We start from the raw sequence: 13,414 nt of genomic DNA, 5'->3' as shown, positions 1-13,414 counted from the left end.
ACAATTGCAATGCATGCTCACTGACCTGGACAGGCCAAGCAGAAGGGTGGGCCTAAAAATTAATCTGCAGTAAACGACAGTAATGTCTAACAGTCTCGGAAGAGAACAGCAGTTTACGATAGGTAGCGAGGCACTGGAAGTGGTAAGGGAATACATCTACTTAGGGCCGGTAGTGACCGCGGATCCTGATTTATGAGACTGAAATAATCAGAAGAATAAGCATGGGCTGGGGGCGTTTGGCAGACATTCTCAGATCATGAACAGCAGGTTGCCATTATCTCTCAAGAGAAAAGTGTATAACAGCTGTGTCTTACCACTACTCACGTACGGGGCAGAAACCTGGAGGCTTACGAAAAGGGTTTTACTTAAATTGAGGACGACGGAACGAGCTATGGAAAGAAGAATGATGGGCGTAACGTTAAGGGGGGGGGGTATAATAAGCGAGCACATTGGGTGAGGGAAGAAACGTTAGTTAATGACATCTTAGTTGAAATCAAGAAAAAGAAATGAGGGGGGGGGGCATGGGCAGGACATGTAATGAGGAGGGAAGATAACCGATGGTCATTGAGGGTTACGGACTGGATTCCAAGGGAAGGGAAGCGTGGCAGGGGGCGGCAGAAAGTTAGGTGGGTGGATGAGATTAAGTTTTGAAGGACAACATGGCCACAATATGTCTATATAACAAATATTATCTGTAGATTTCATATTCCTGCAGTAAGAAGGTGCTTAAATTGTTGTTCCCAGAAAGTTAAAATGTCCAAAACTTCTGGCAGACGAACTCCTTGTGTTCTGCCTTTTTCGAAAAATTAAATGTACCTTGCGGTGAAACCTGCGCGAGTTTTATGACAGCTTTTCATTTCTGCTTTCAGACACCGATGGATCAGTGGTGTAGAGTAAACGAAGTGTTTGCGTGTTTGCATGTGTGCGTGTGTGCGTGTGTGCGTGTGCGTGTGTGCGTGTGTGCGTGTGCGTGTGCGTGTGTGTGTGTGTGTGTGTGTGTGTGTGTGTGTGTGTGTGTGTGTGTGTGTGTGTGTGTGTGTGTGTGTGTGTGTGTGTGTGTGTGTGTTTGTGTGTGTGTGTCGATGTGCGGGAGCCATTCGTCGACTAGCACTTCGGCCTAGCACGATTTTTCTTTACCTTCGTTCTTGTTACGATCACACATACAAGGTAAAGAGAGTTCCTAGATATGGATGCTTTTTTTTTTTATTTACAAAATTCCTGCAACGCCGTAATGGCGTTACTGCAGGAGGCAGGGGGGGGGGGGCGCATATACAGTGTCGACATAGTTTAAACACATTGCTATAATAGAATACGAAAACAGAATGCAGAATGTCGAATGCAGAATATGGCAATAATGGCGTATCACTGCGCATTTAGTAGAATACGCAAATGGTAAGCCGATGAAAAATTGTAATACCCATGTCACAAATCCCAACAATGAAAGGAAGACACTATTATCGGTTATGTTTACTGTGTCCTCAGGGAGTCAGTTCCATTATCCAATTGTTTTTAAAAAGGAGTTAGCAAAATTAGTGGTTCTGAAGGAGTATTCATGTACTCTATTCGTGTGCTGACAATGTTGAAAGTCGCAACGAGCACCATACATTGTTGCATCCGTGGTTGGGGGACCGACGACACAAGGGAAAGAGGGAGCCGGCGAACGGACGAGAGGCGCCCCACTGCAGCACGTGCCGGCCGGCGCATCTACCAACAACCTGATCCGTTCCACCGCCTTTTCGGCGAACTGCCCACTCAGTGCGAGGCGCGGGCGCCCCCGACAAGGACGAAGGCCTCGGTGCGGCCAAAAGAGAACGTGGACTTTGTGTTTCTTCTCCCTTTCCCTTCTCCTTTCTTCAATATCTTTTGTAAATAAACCAGTCTCGAAACGTATCCCAACGAGTAAAGTTCCTTCCTTCGAGGCTCCTGCGTGCACGGCCGACGCCGTCGACCTTAGTAAACGCGCAGCAAATTTAGCGGAGTCGTCCAAGGGCGACAGCAATTAGAGTTAGCCCAAAGGCGCGAGCATTCATTTACATTTTTTGGTGCCGAAACCCGGGAATACTTCGCCTGCTGACATCGAAAGCGCCATGGAACGACTACAGAAGAAGCAAGCTGCCCTGCGACAAGCAATCGAAAAAATCATCGCAGCTGCCAGCGACCTACTGCAATCGCCAACCATCCAAGTCGGTGAGCTTGAGGAACACCTCGACCTTATCCTCGAACAAGCGGATGAGTTGAAATCTGTTAACGAGAGCATCGAAAAGAAGATAGATCTTCAAGAATTAGATGCAGAATTAGAAGCCTGCGCTGCATACACGGAGAAGATCTGCTCCATCAAAACAAAGATCAAGAGAGCTCTCAGGAGTCAGACAGCCAACGAGAGCCGGTCGACAACTCCGTCAGTCACAGGCAACGCATCAGAGCAGGAAGCATACCACATCGGTTCCGTTCCACCTGCGACATTCCAGCCAGTATCAGCAACAACCAAGTTACCGAAGTTAGAAATCAGAAAATTCAGCGGGGACCTGCGCTCGTGGCAGAAATTTTGGAACCAATTTGAATCGACTATTCACAAGAACAGCACCCTGCCTGCAATAGCGAAGTTCCAATACTTAACCAGTTATCTAATCGGAAAAGCCGCCGCTGCCATAGACGGGTTGCCGATCAGCGATAGAAATTACGACATCGCAGTGAAGACCCTCATTCAGAGATTTGGGAAGGAGGACGTCATAATTGAGGACCACATGTCGCGCTTGCTTGACGTCCACCCAGTGCACGATCTGCGGGACATCGAAAGGCTGAGGAGCCTCTACGACGAAATCCGCTCGGGAGTCCGAAGTCTAGAGGCACTGGGAGTGTCGTCGAGCACCTACGGCACGTTGCTTCTCACCGTCCTTCGTAAAAGTATCCCAAGTGAGCTTTGCTTGGCGTACTTCCGACGGAAGGCTGCCTCACCTGAAACGCCACAACACGAGCTTCTCAGTTTCCTCGATTTTATGAGAGAGGAGGTTGAGAGCAGAGAGAGAGCACAGAGTGCACTACGCCGTGGGTACCAGGACGCCGCTATCAGACAGAAAGCGCCAATCAAAGGGGATGTTCGTCTGCAAAACCCATCGGCATCTGTTCTCACCGTAACCGACGGCGAAACGCAATGCGCATTTTGTGGTGCAGAGGGACATCAACCAGCGAACTGTGTCGCCCCCGTGCCCATGGCCAAGAAAAAGGAGGTGATGTCAAGAGAGAGGCGCTGTTACAAGTGTGCGAAAAAGAAGCACCGTGCCGCTGAATGTAGAACTGCAAGGTGGCTGAAGTGTGCCAAATGCTCTGGACGACACGCAACTGGCGTCTGCGAGCTCAATCAAAGACCGACACACCCTCCTTCAATCGGAGATGCTGCACCAGCAGAGACAGCAGTGCAATCATCGCTTCAGGTGGGACCAGCACTGGGAAAGACCCGTGTGCTTCTGCAGACTGCACGAGCGTATGCGGAGGGCCAGCACAACAGTGCTCTGGTGAGAATGCTGCTTGACGGTGGCAGCCAGAGAACGTTTGTACGACAGGATGTTTCCCGGCGCCTCAATCTTCGCGTCATAGGAAGGGAGAAGCTAGCTATCTACGCCTTCGGAAGCGAGAGACCGTCTGAAGAAAGAAGGTATCATCGCGTGGAATTCTGGCTGCGAAACTGGCGCAACAACACCAGAGTTCGGATCGAAGCATTAGAGGTGCCCGAGATCTGCGGAGACCTCCTCCCACCACCTGACGACTCCACGGCTAGCATCGCTCGTGAACAAGACCTCCAGCTTGCTGACACCTTGCCTGACGGCTACCATCCTGGTGTTGGAGTTGAGCTGCTTATCGGGGCCGATCACTACTGGGATATAGCAACAGGAAATGTCAAGCGTCTTGGTGAGAAGCTCGTGGCCATGGAGACTGCGTTTGGATGGACATTGCAGGGCACAGAGTCTACATCGTCCGTCGCAACCTTTCTATCGAGCACCGGAGTGATGCGGGTAGGTGTGACCACAGCACCCGACGAAATCTCTCGTCAACTGAGGTCATTCTGGGAGCTGGAGCACCTTGGGATCGTCAACGATACACAGCTGACCGCCAAAGAAGACAGCGTTCTTCGGGCCTTTGAAGAAACCATCACCCAGAAGAACGGTAGATACCAAGTAGCTCTCCCATGGAAAGAAAACGCGTCAGACTTAACAGACAACAAGAGCATAGCATCGCACAGACTTCACTCATTAACGGCGAAGCTGCTCCGACATGAAGAAACCGTTCTAGACTACGATCAGGCAATCAGGAACTACCTGCAAGCTGGACACGCCGAGGAAGCGAACGAACTGGGTGAGTCCCCGCTGGGGGCCATTTACTACATGCCGCACCGAGGTGTTGTCCGGCCTGGTAGCGAAACAACTAAGTTGAGAGTCGTATTCGATGCCTCCTCCAAAGCGGCGGGAAAGCTGTCACTGAACGACGTCCTCTTCGCAGGACCTAATCTAAATCCAAACCTAGCGGACATCCTGATTCGATTCCGAGTGCATAATGTGGCCATAATGTCCGATATAGAAAAGGCTTTCCTTCAAATCGAGCTTGCAGAGAGTGCGCGCGACGCTGTCCGCTTTCTGTGGTATCAAAGTACACCAGGGCAGGGCGACGCGCTCCCTCCAATCAAAGAGTACCGCATGACAAGGGTGCCATTCGGCGTTACATGTAGCCCGTTTCTCCTCGCAGCTACCTTAAGTCATCATCTCAAAACGGTACAGGAGAAATTTCCTCGCACCGCCAAGATCCTGAGTGACAACCTGTATGTAGACGACTTGGTTACTGGTGCCGACAGTGTAGAAGAGGCAGAGCGCATAATCAGGGAATCGCAGTCCATACTCAAGGCTGCAGGTATGAACCTCAGGAAATGGCGATCAAACTACCCAGAACTGATTGCATCGTTTGCCGAGACTGAAAGCGCCCAAAAAACTCTACCGGAGCTAGGCCCCACAAAGATTCTCGGTGTAGAGTGGAGGCCTGACACAGACGAATTCGTTTTTGAGATGACCGCCCTGATTGGATTTTTGGCAAGTCGGCAAGACACGAAGCGATTCGTATTGCAGGCCTCGGCGCGCATTTTTGACCCATTTGGCTTTCTCTCGGCCATTACCATCACGGCAAAGATCATGTTCCAGAGCCTCTGGGAGCGAGGTACGGCGTGGGACGAAAGGGTTCCCTCAGATTTACAGGAGACATGGGATAAATGGTGCCAACAGCTTCCTCAACTTCGGCAGATATCAGTCCCAAGAATATTGGCTCGTAACCTAAGACATGCCCGAACGAAATCTGAGCTGCACTTATTTTGTGACGCTAGCCCGAAAGCATACGGTGCAGTGGCCTACATCAAGGCGCAAAATGAAGAGGGTGAAATCACCATAGCACTATTAATGGCAAGGGCCAGAGTCGCTCCACTGAAGCGACTGTCACTGCCGCGGCTAGAGCTGATGGGAGCGCTGATTGGTGCACGGCTCGCAAGCTACCTGACAGAGCAACTGAACGTAGACGGCATTTCCGTGCACTGTTGGACAGACTCAACTGTCGCACTCAGTTGGATAAGGAGTTCTGCGCAAAGGTGGAAACCCTTCGTTTGCAATCGAGTGCAGGAAATTCAAACGCTAACAGACCCAACTGTGTGGCAACATTGTCCCGGCAAGGAGAACCCGGCGGACTTGCTTACCCGTGGGATCTTGCCTGCGGAGCTGGTCGGACGCAAGGACTGGTGGACAGGCCCAGGGTGGCTTAAAAGGGAAGAACGAGTCACTGCGGTGTCAGATATCCGGGAGGGCGAGCTTTGCATGGCAGAAGAGCGAGCGGTCCATATTCTTCACACTATCACAGAGAGCGCACCGGAACTACTAATGAACCTGGAAGACCATAGCTCACTAACGAGAGTGCTCCGTATAACAGCGTGGGCCAGGCGTTTCATTCTAAACTGCCGAGGCCGGTCGAAACTTACGGGCGAGGTGACGGCTGAAGAGGTAGCCGACGCGGAAAAGCTTTGGCAAAAAACCTGTCAATTAGACATGTTCGGGAACGACGTTTGCGCGCTGCGTGCCGCCAGACCGCTTGACCGGGCATCGTCAGTGATAGCGTTGAACCCATTCTTGGACGCTGACGGTATAATGAGAGTTGGCGGGCGGCTTCAGTACAGCACAGAAGAAGAAAGCGCTAGGCATCCCGTAATATTATCACCGTCTCATCCGTTCACACGCTTGCTCATTTCTTCGGAGCATAGACGCCTACTGCACGCCGGAGTACGGGACACGTTATCCCAACTTCGAGAACGCTACTGGATTATTCGAGGAAGACAAGCCATCAAATCGGTCATTCGATGCTGTCTTCCGTGCCAGAGGCAGAGTTGCCGAGCTGCACAAGAGCCCACTGCCCCGCTTCCCCCCTACAGAGTGACCCAGGCTGAGCCATTTGAGACGACGGGTGTCGACTTTGCGGGGCCCATATTCTACAATGATAGCGGGTCCGAACACAAAGCTTATATTGCTTTGTTTACTTGTGCGACAACACGAGCCGTTCACCTCGAGCTTGTTAGAGACCTCTCGGCGAAGTCATTTCTGATGGCGTTTAAGAGATTTGTGTCAAGGAGGGGAATCTGCAAGACGGTTCTGTCCGACAACGCATTGACATTTAAACGGACATCTAAAGATCTGAACCAGATGTTCCACGCCATAAAGGGAAGCGAGGTCCAGTCTTTTTTTAGCGCACAAAATATCAGCTGGAAATTTATTGTTGAGAGAGCGGCGTGGTGGGGTGGCTTTTGGGAGAGAATGGTGAGGACCGTGAAGGCCACCCTTCGCAGAGTGCTCGGAAGGAGCTGCCTTGACCATGACAGCCTCTCCACGGTTCTAACCCAAGTCGAGGCGGCCGTAAATTCTCGTCCGTTGACTTTCGTCTCTTCGGACGCGGGGGAGCTTATGCCCTTGACTCCAGCACATTTCTTAGTCGGTCGCAGGCTAACGAGCTTGCCTCCCTTCCGAGAGACCACCGAAGTGAAATCGTCAGCACAGACACTAACACGCCTATGGAGGAGACGCGCCGGGCTTGTTGACTCATTCTGGAAACGGTGGAGACGCGAATACCTACTGCAGCTTCGCTCAGCGCATGTTACAAAGCCAGGCAGAGGAAGAGGCATCAGTGAGGGAGACATAGTTCTCCTCGGGGATGATCGGGCTCCACGCCAGATGTGGAAAATGTGTCGTGTTTTGAAGACTTTTCCAGGAAGAGATGGCCGAGTACGTGCTTGCAAGATCCTTCTCCCGAACCAAAGCGAACTGCGACGACCCGTACAAGCCTTATACCCACTCGAGCTCAGTGAGGTGCCTGCCTGTGCTAACAATGGTGGCCGGGAATGAGCCGGCGCTCATTGCGGGGGAGGATGTTGAAAGTCGCAACGAGCACCATACATTGTTGCATCCGTGGTTGGGGGACCGACGACACAAGGGAAAGAGGGAGCCGGCGAACGGACGAGAGGCGCCCCACTGCAGCACGTGCCGGCCGGCGCATCTACCAACAACCTGATCCGTTCCACCGCCTTTTCGGCGAACTGCCCACTCAGTGCGAGGCGCGGGCGCCCCCGACAAGGACGAAGGCCTCGGTGCGGCCAAAAGAGAACGTGGACTTTGTGTTTCTTCTCCCTTTCCCTTCTCCTTTCTTCAATATCTTTTGTAAATAAACCAGTCTCGAAACGTATCCCAACGAGTAAAGTTCCTTCCTTCGAGGCTCCTGCGTGCACGGCCGACGCCGTCGACCTTAGTAAACGCGCAGCAAATTTAGCGGAGTCGTCCAAGGGCGACAGCAATTAGAGTTAGCCCAAAGGCGCGAGCATTCATTTACAGACAATGTTTCGAACGTTACTTTGGTGCTGAAATATATTCAGTTTTGTTGATTCCTCTTTGATTGTAATATGCATTGTGCAAAAATTTTCATCGCAGTCACGTCATGGGTTGACGCTGCTCCAATAAGCGCCCCAACCTGAATCTGTCCGTTCGCGCGTCGCCGGCTCTATAAAAGGCGCATTTGTTTACATCACTCACGATCTAGTCTTCGCTTCTTCACACCATGTGGACGGAACACAAAGGCCCTCGCGATGAGCACCACTGCGGGAGCATTGGGCGTGAGGAAGTTTATGAGCGGCGGTGACGCGCTCGGCACGCGCGTCCCAGCGGCGGTCCGCGGCGCCCGCAGCCCAAGAACCGCCTGATTGCACGTCCATCTGTCGCTGTTCGCTCGCCAGGGAGCGGCGCCGCCGCTGTTGTGGTGCTGGTGCGGGGGGGGGGGGGGGAGGGGGAAGGGAATGGGAACGCGCCCCGGCGAGCGATCCAAATTGGCAAGCGCAACTCCGCACACCCCGGGACGACCGCGCGCGCTTCCGGGTGGCGCCAGCGCGGCCTCTCAGCGCGTCCAAAAATCGACCGCTAATTGGAGGCGCACGAGGACTGCGCTTGGCCCGATTAACATGTCACTGCTGGGACGTCCTAATCGGTCCCCGTAGGATCGGCTCCGTCTCCGGCGATCCCTTGGCGCTCAATCGGGCCCGCCGCAGAAGTGCAGCGTCACGGGCTTTACGCCCTTCCCCGAGGCTCCATGAATCTTCCCGATGGCGGTCGTGATCACAGGGCGGGCTTTTCACGGCTCTGTACCGATCTGCGTTCGGCGTGAACGCGGGACCCGCGGGCGCGTGTGTCCATGAAAACGCCCCTCGCACGCTCCACAAACTGCCGCCCCGCTGCCGGTGGGTCTCGAGCGGCGAGTGCCGCGGTGAACGCCCCGCGACCTCTGCGATATACCGGCGGTTGCTGCCCGGCCCTGTAACACAGCGCCGACACCTGTGCTGCTCCCGCCCGGCCCAACCACCGATGCTTCGGCGACGACACCTGCCTCCGAGATCGGCTCCGTCGCTCGAGGCTGTTATCCCAATTAGAGTGGCTCAGGAAAACAACGACGTCTTTAAGAAACATCAAGGTTTCAATTAAAGGAAATGGAAGAAAACGTATTTGCCATCTACCGACTAGTTCGAGGCAGCTTCTGTGGAACGAATCGGTTAAAGTTGTGGATGGTACGCCTAGATGTGCAAGTTTTCGCAAGGAAAACAAGCACAATAACAAGTGCAGGTAGTTCCTTGATGATGAAATGAATGAAATTATAGAATTCGTTACCATTGTAACAGGAAATGAGAAGTGTTTGAGTGCAGTAACGGAGACAGTCGAGCTGGCGCACACATACGTTGCCAAAAGAAAAACGTTTGTAGAATTTGTTGGGTTACAAGGGTGGTTCAGGGTCGTTTTAAGCTGCTTTTCCACTCGCCATGCGCGTAGAACCGCTCTTATAAGACGGAGGTCATGCCCCTATCCTGTGACAGACAGCGGAACTTTCCTTCAGAAAATACACATCACGCGCATTATATTACACCTCGACGAATACAAGTGCATGATAACTGTTTGCTGCATACAGCCTGCCAAACTGATATATCATGTACGTCGCTCACTACTGCTACTTTAACCAAATTTCTAAGGCCGGTATGTGGTCGACGGATGATACCACATATGTGTCGTTTACAAATGTAGTTTAACTTCTCAAAACAACACACGAGCCAGGAAGACGTCGTATACTGCGGAGCTCTGTATTAACTCTGACTAACCGCGGTCCTGTAACGTGCAGAGAAAACACGGTACACTAGCGTTTCTACAATCGACCCCTACAGGCCGGGAGTAAGCTCAGATGAAGCTTTGAATTAAGCTTGGAAAACGTAAAAAAAGAAAAATGTCACTGCGCGTTGCGGGCTTGCATAGCATCACTTTCAACTGTGCATGTAACGACAGGAAACAAAATAAGCGAAACCAAAAACCTTATTCAGCCTTCAGCGCTAGCCGGTCGTCTGTCAGTTTCGACCATGTCGGCTCCTTATTTGCTGATGTGGGGGACTGGTTTACACGCTGGGTACAAGGGTTTATAGCTTAGCTTGCATGCTTAACATGTGTTCGCAGTTTTCTTTAAAGTGCTTCGGGAACGCCATTTGCTGTTCTATCCTGTGATTTGGCCTTTTAAATTCGTGTTGTCCCAGGAGGTTCGAGCCGACTCATTCTTGCGAACAACGTCGACATGTACTAGTGCAGCGAGTGGAAGTCACGGCCCGACGCAGCCCCGGTCACCAACCGCTATCGTGGCGGAAGGCAGCTATCGGTACGCGAAGGCCTACCATGGTCCGCCATCACTGCGACATGGCTTCAACCTGGAACCGTCAGTCCGGTTAGTCGCGAACTCATGTTATACGACCACCTACACTTGTACTACTGCAACCGACGCGGCACGCAGATATGCCTGATGAATCAAGCTCAGTGAAGAAGGTTAGGCTTGATGAAAACCCTGACGCCGCTAATGAGGAAACATCTACTCACTCACTCAGGTATTGAATGGGACGACGACGACGAGATGTACGCGCGAGTGGCATACAAGAAGAAAAGAGCTGAAGGAATTCCTGTAGTCTTTTGGCCAATCGAAGAGAATGGGAGTTTTTGGGAAGTAAACCCGAACGCTGTCGCCCCCGAGGTAGTTGCGGCGGCTAGAGAGGAAGTGAAATCCTTCAGAGAGAACAACGATGGAAGCTTTTCGAGTAATGTAAGTTCACTCCTTTCGATCAAAAGAGTATGGGCCCTTGGTCAAGTAGCTGGCTTGCCTTTAAAAGCATCTGTATCAGAATCTTACACAAGAAACGTGGGAAAGATAAAGCACGTCTCTTTGGAGTATACTGAGGAACAGCTTGTGGAACACTTGAGAGACACCGGGGTAACCTTTGGCCGGCGACAGATGTGATACTATCGACAAGGTTATGGCGCGGTGGAGACACGCCCTCTGCGTAGTGTGATTCCCTAATTGCGTTACGATTGACCAATGCCTGGCAGACTATTCCTCGATTTTACGAGTCACCGAGGGGGGGAATATCCGGGTCCAGCCATCACTTACAACTGCCAGAGATTTGGACATTTAGCGAAGAACTGCAGGGAAACGAGACGCTGCAAAGTATGTACAAAATACCACCATTACAAGGACTGCAAGTCGGTACGATAACCAAAGTACGCGTATTGCAATGGGTTCCCACACCGCGTCGTTTTCTGGTTCTCTACAGAAAAAGGCAGCATCACGACAACGACAACGCGAGCTTTTTTACGGACGCATACCTCACCGCGAAGCTGCCCTTCCCGACTTAGACACCGTGAATCCAGTGTATCGAAAGAGGAGTCTGGAGATCAGCCACCAGCAAGGTACGTCTACGTCTAGCTACGCATAGTTTATGAAGGATTCAGGTGGGTGGACACAGACCTCAGATCGCCGACCAGAACCCCACCCAGATCACTCACGTGAACCAAGTGATTCTGCAACGCATGTACGTGGCGCCTGGCAACACCCAAAGGGAACATTTGAATCAGCAAAGGAGAGAACTGACTCCACCACTAAGTTTCGCTATACAATGAACAACAGTAAGGGAACAGTGCAACCAGCAAGAGAGACAATACAGGCGGCATCACGACAACGCGAGCTTGCTTACGGGCGCATACCTCACCACGACACTGTACCTCCCAACTTAGACACCACGAACCCAGTGTACCAAAAGGAGAGTCCGAAGATCACCCAATAGCAAGATACGTCTACCTCTAGCTATGCTAAGGTATACAATGAACAACAGTAAGGGAACAGTGCAACCAGAAAGAGAGAAAACACAAGCGAGTTCTGCCCCTTCCATTGAGGAATTAATTGTTCCCATCTTTTCCGAGTCCTAAGAGCTATACTTACCGCACTTCCGCAAGGTAACGGAAATCCAAGTTTCGTGTAATGCAGGAACTTCAACAGCGCTTTAGTTGCCCGCATTGAAGTTGCAGTGTCCGGCCACGGGCCGAGAATAGCGCGTCCTCCGACACTGGTTGCCTGCCAACGCTGGCTAAGGAATTATCTAATGTCCTTCGCTCCAGCATATATGCTGGGCAATTGCGTAATACCCGTTCCAGCGTTTCAGGCGTCTGACAGTGTTCGCAATCAGGACTGCTCGACTGGCCTATGAGGTGTGCGTACCAGCGGGTGAAAGCAACGCCCAGCCGAATTCTGTGTAGCAATGACGCTTTGCTCCGCGTAACCTTCGGGGGCAAACAGAATTTGCAGTCTGGGTCTGTCATATGAACAACTGTGGATGTTGTCAGCGTGAGCTCTGTATGTCTTTGTAAGGTGCATGAGTTCCTTGGTCATTGAGTTGGTGTCAAGTCGCGAGTAGGCAAGCCACACTTCATCAGAGGAAGAGAACGCAGATTTTGCTTCATTGTCAACGAGTTCATTGCCAGTCACACCACAATGACCAGGCACCTATTGAAATATGATTACCTCACTGGGCACTGAAATCGGTGCACATTAAATAAACCCAGATGTTCAAAATTATTCCGAAGTTCCCCACTAGGGCGTGCCTCATAATCATATCGTGGTTTTGGCATGTAAAACACCAGCATTTAATTTAATTTAAATTAATTTAATTTAATACTGTTTTTCAGCTTATTTAAAGAGAATTGTCATCAATCATCGGTGTGTCACCAAGCAAAAATCTCCTGAGAGAAACGTGGCTTTGCACTTGCATTGAAATCTACATTGCGGGCGGGGCGATGACAATCCCAACGACGTGGGAAAGAAAAATCTGCGGTACACAGGTGGCAGTGGAAAACAGCTGCGACTGCGTGGACAACACTCGAGCAAATCACCGGAAACCAGTTGGCTTTGGTGAATAACGAAATGCACTCAGCAGCAACGATTCCGGGCTGCTGGATCTTTCCTATCGCCTAGAGCGCCCTTTCTTTTTCCTCTTCTCGTCACGCCAGCCAATGAAGATAGCGCAGCGAGAAAGGCGAGAAACCGAGGTCACCGCCGGTTTTGAGCAGGACGTTTCCGTGCGCGCTGATAAGTTCCATATTTCATTGCGACACGAGCGAGAAAGCGCGTCGTCCCCCTCCCCCCTCCCCCCCCCTTCCTTGTCCGCGGGGGGTGTCTTACCGGGGGCAGGTGGGGAGGCCTCCCTTCTTTAACGCTTGAGCGCGGATTCGTAATCCTCCTCGTGCCTTCCGCACGCCGCCGCCGGCAGCAGAGGCGCCGAATCCGGCGGTGCAACTCCTGCGGGAGCCATCATTACGCCCGCCCGGGTGTGCTGCGGCAGCAGGCGTCCATGAGTCGTCGTGTAATTCATGCGGCCGCGGAAGGAGCGTCACGAAGCACGCCAAGTTGGCCGTCGGTCACGAGCCGTGCCGACGCTTTGGCGCTACTGGACTGCGACGGGGGCATCATGCCTTCGAATTCGATATATAGCCATCAAATTCGAATTCAC

At 51.9% G+C, this 13,414-nt stretch overlaps 1 protein-coding gene across 1 annotated transcript; it reads left to right on the top strand.

Moving 5' to 3' along the window:
• The first annotated feature begins 2,087 nt into the window (after window positions 1–2,087).
• LOC142569272 (uncharacterized) lies at window positions 2,088–6,456 on the top strand. The gene is made up of 3 exons (XM_075678603.1): window positions 2,088–2,913; window positions 3,391–5,199; window positions 6,284–6,456. Exons 1-3 carry the CDS (start codon window positions 2,088–2,090, stop codon window positions 6,454–6,456), a joined length of 2,808 nt encoding a protein of 935 aa, XP_075534718.1.
• The last annotated feature ends 6,958 nt before the right edge of the window (window positions 6,457–13,414 follow it).

The sequence above is a fragment of the Dermacentor variabilis genome, chromosome 1 (assembly GCF_050947875.1).
Source record: "Dermacentor variabilis isolate Ectoservices chromosome 1, ASM5094787v1, whole genome shotgun sequence".
Lineage (NCBI taxonomy): Eukaryota > Metazoa > Arthropoda > Arachnida > Ixodida > Ixodidae > Dermacentor > Dermacentor variabilis.
This window is presented reverse-complemented; position numbering and strand designations above follow the sequence as displayed.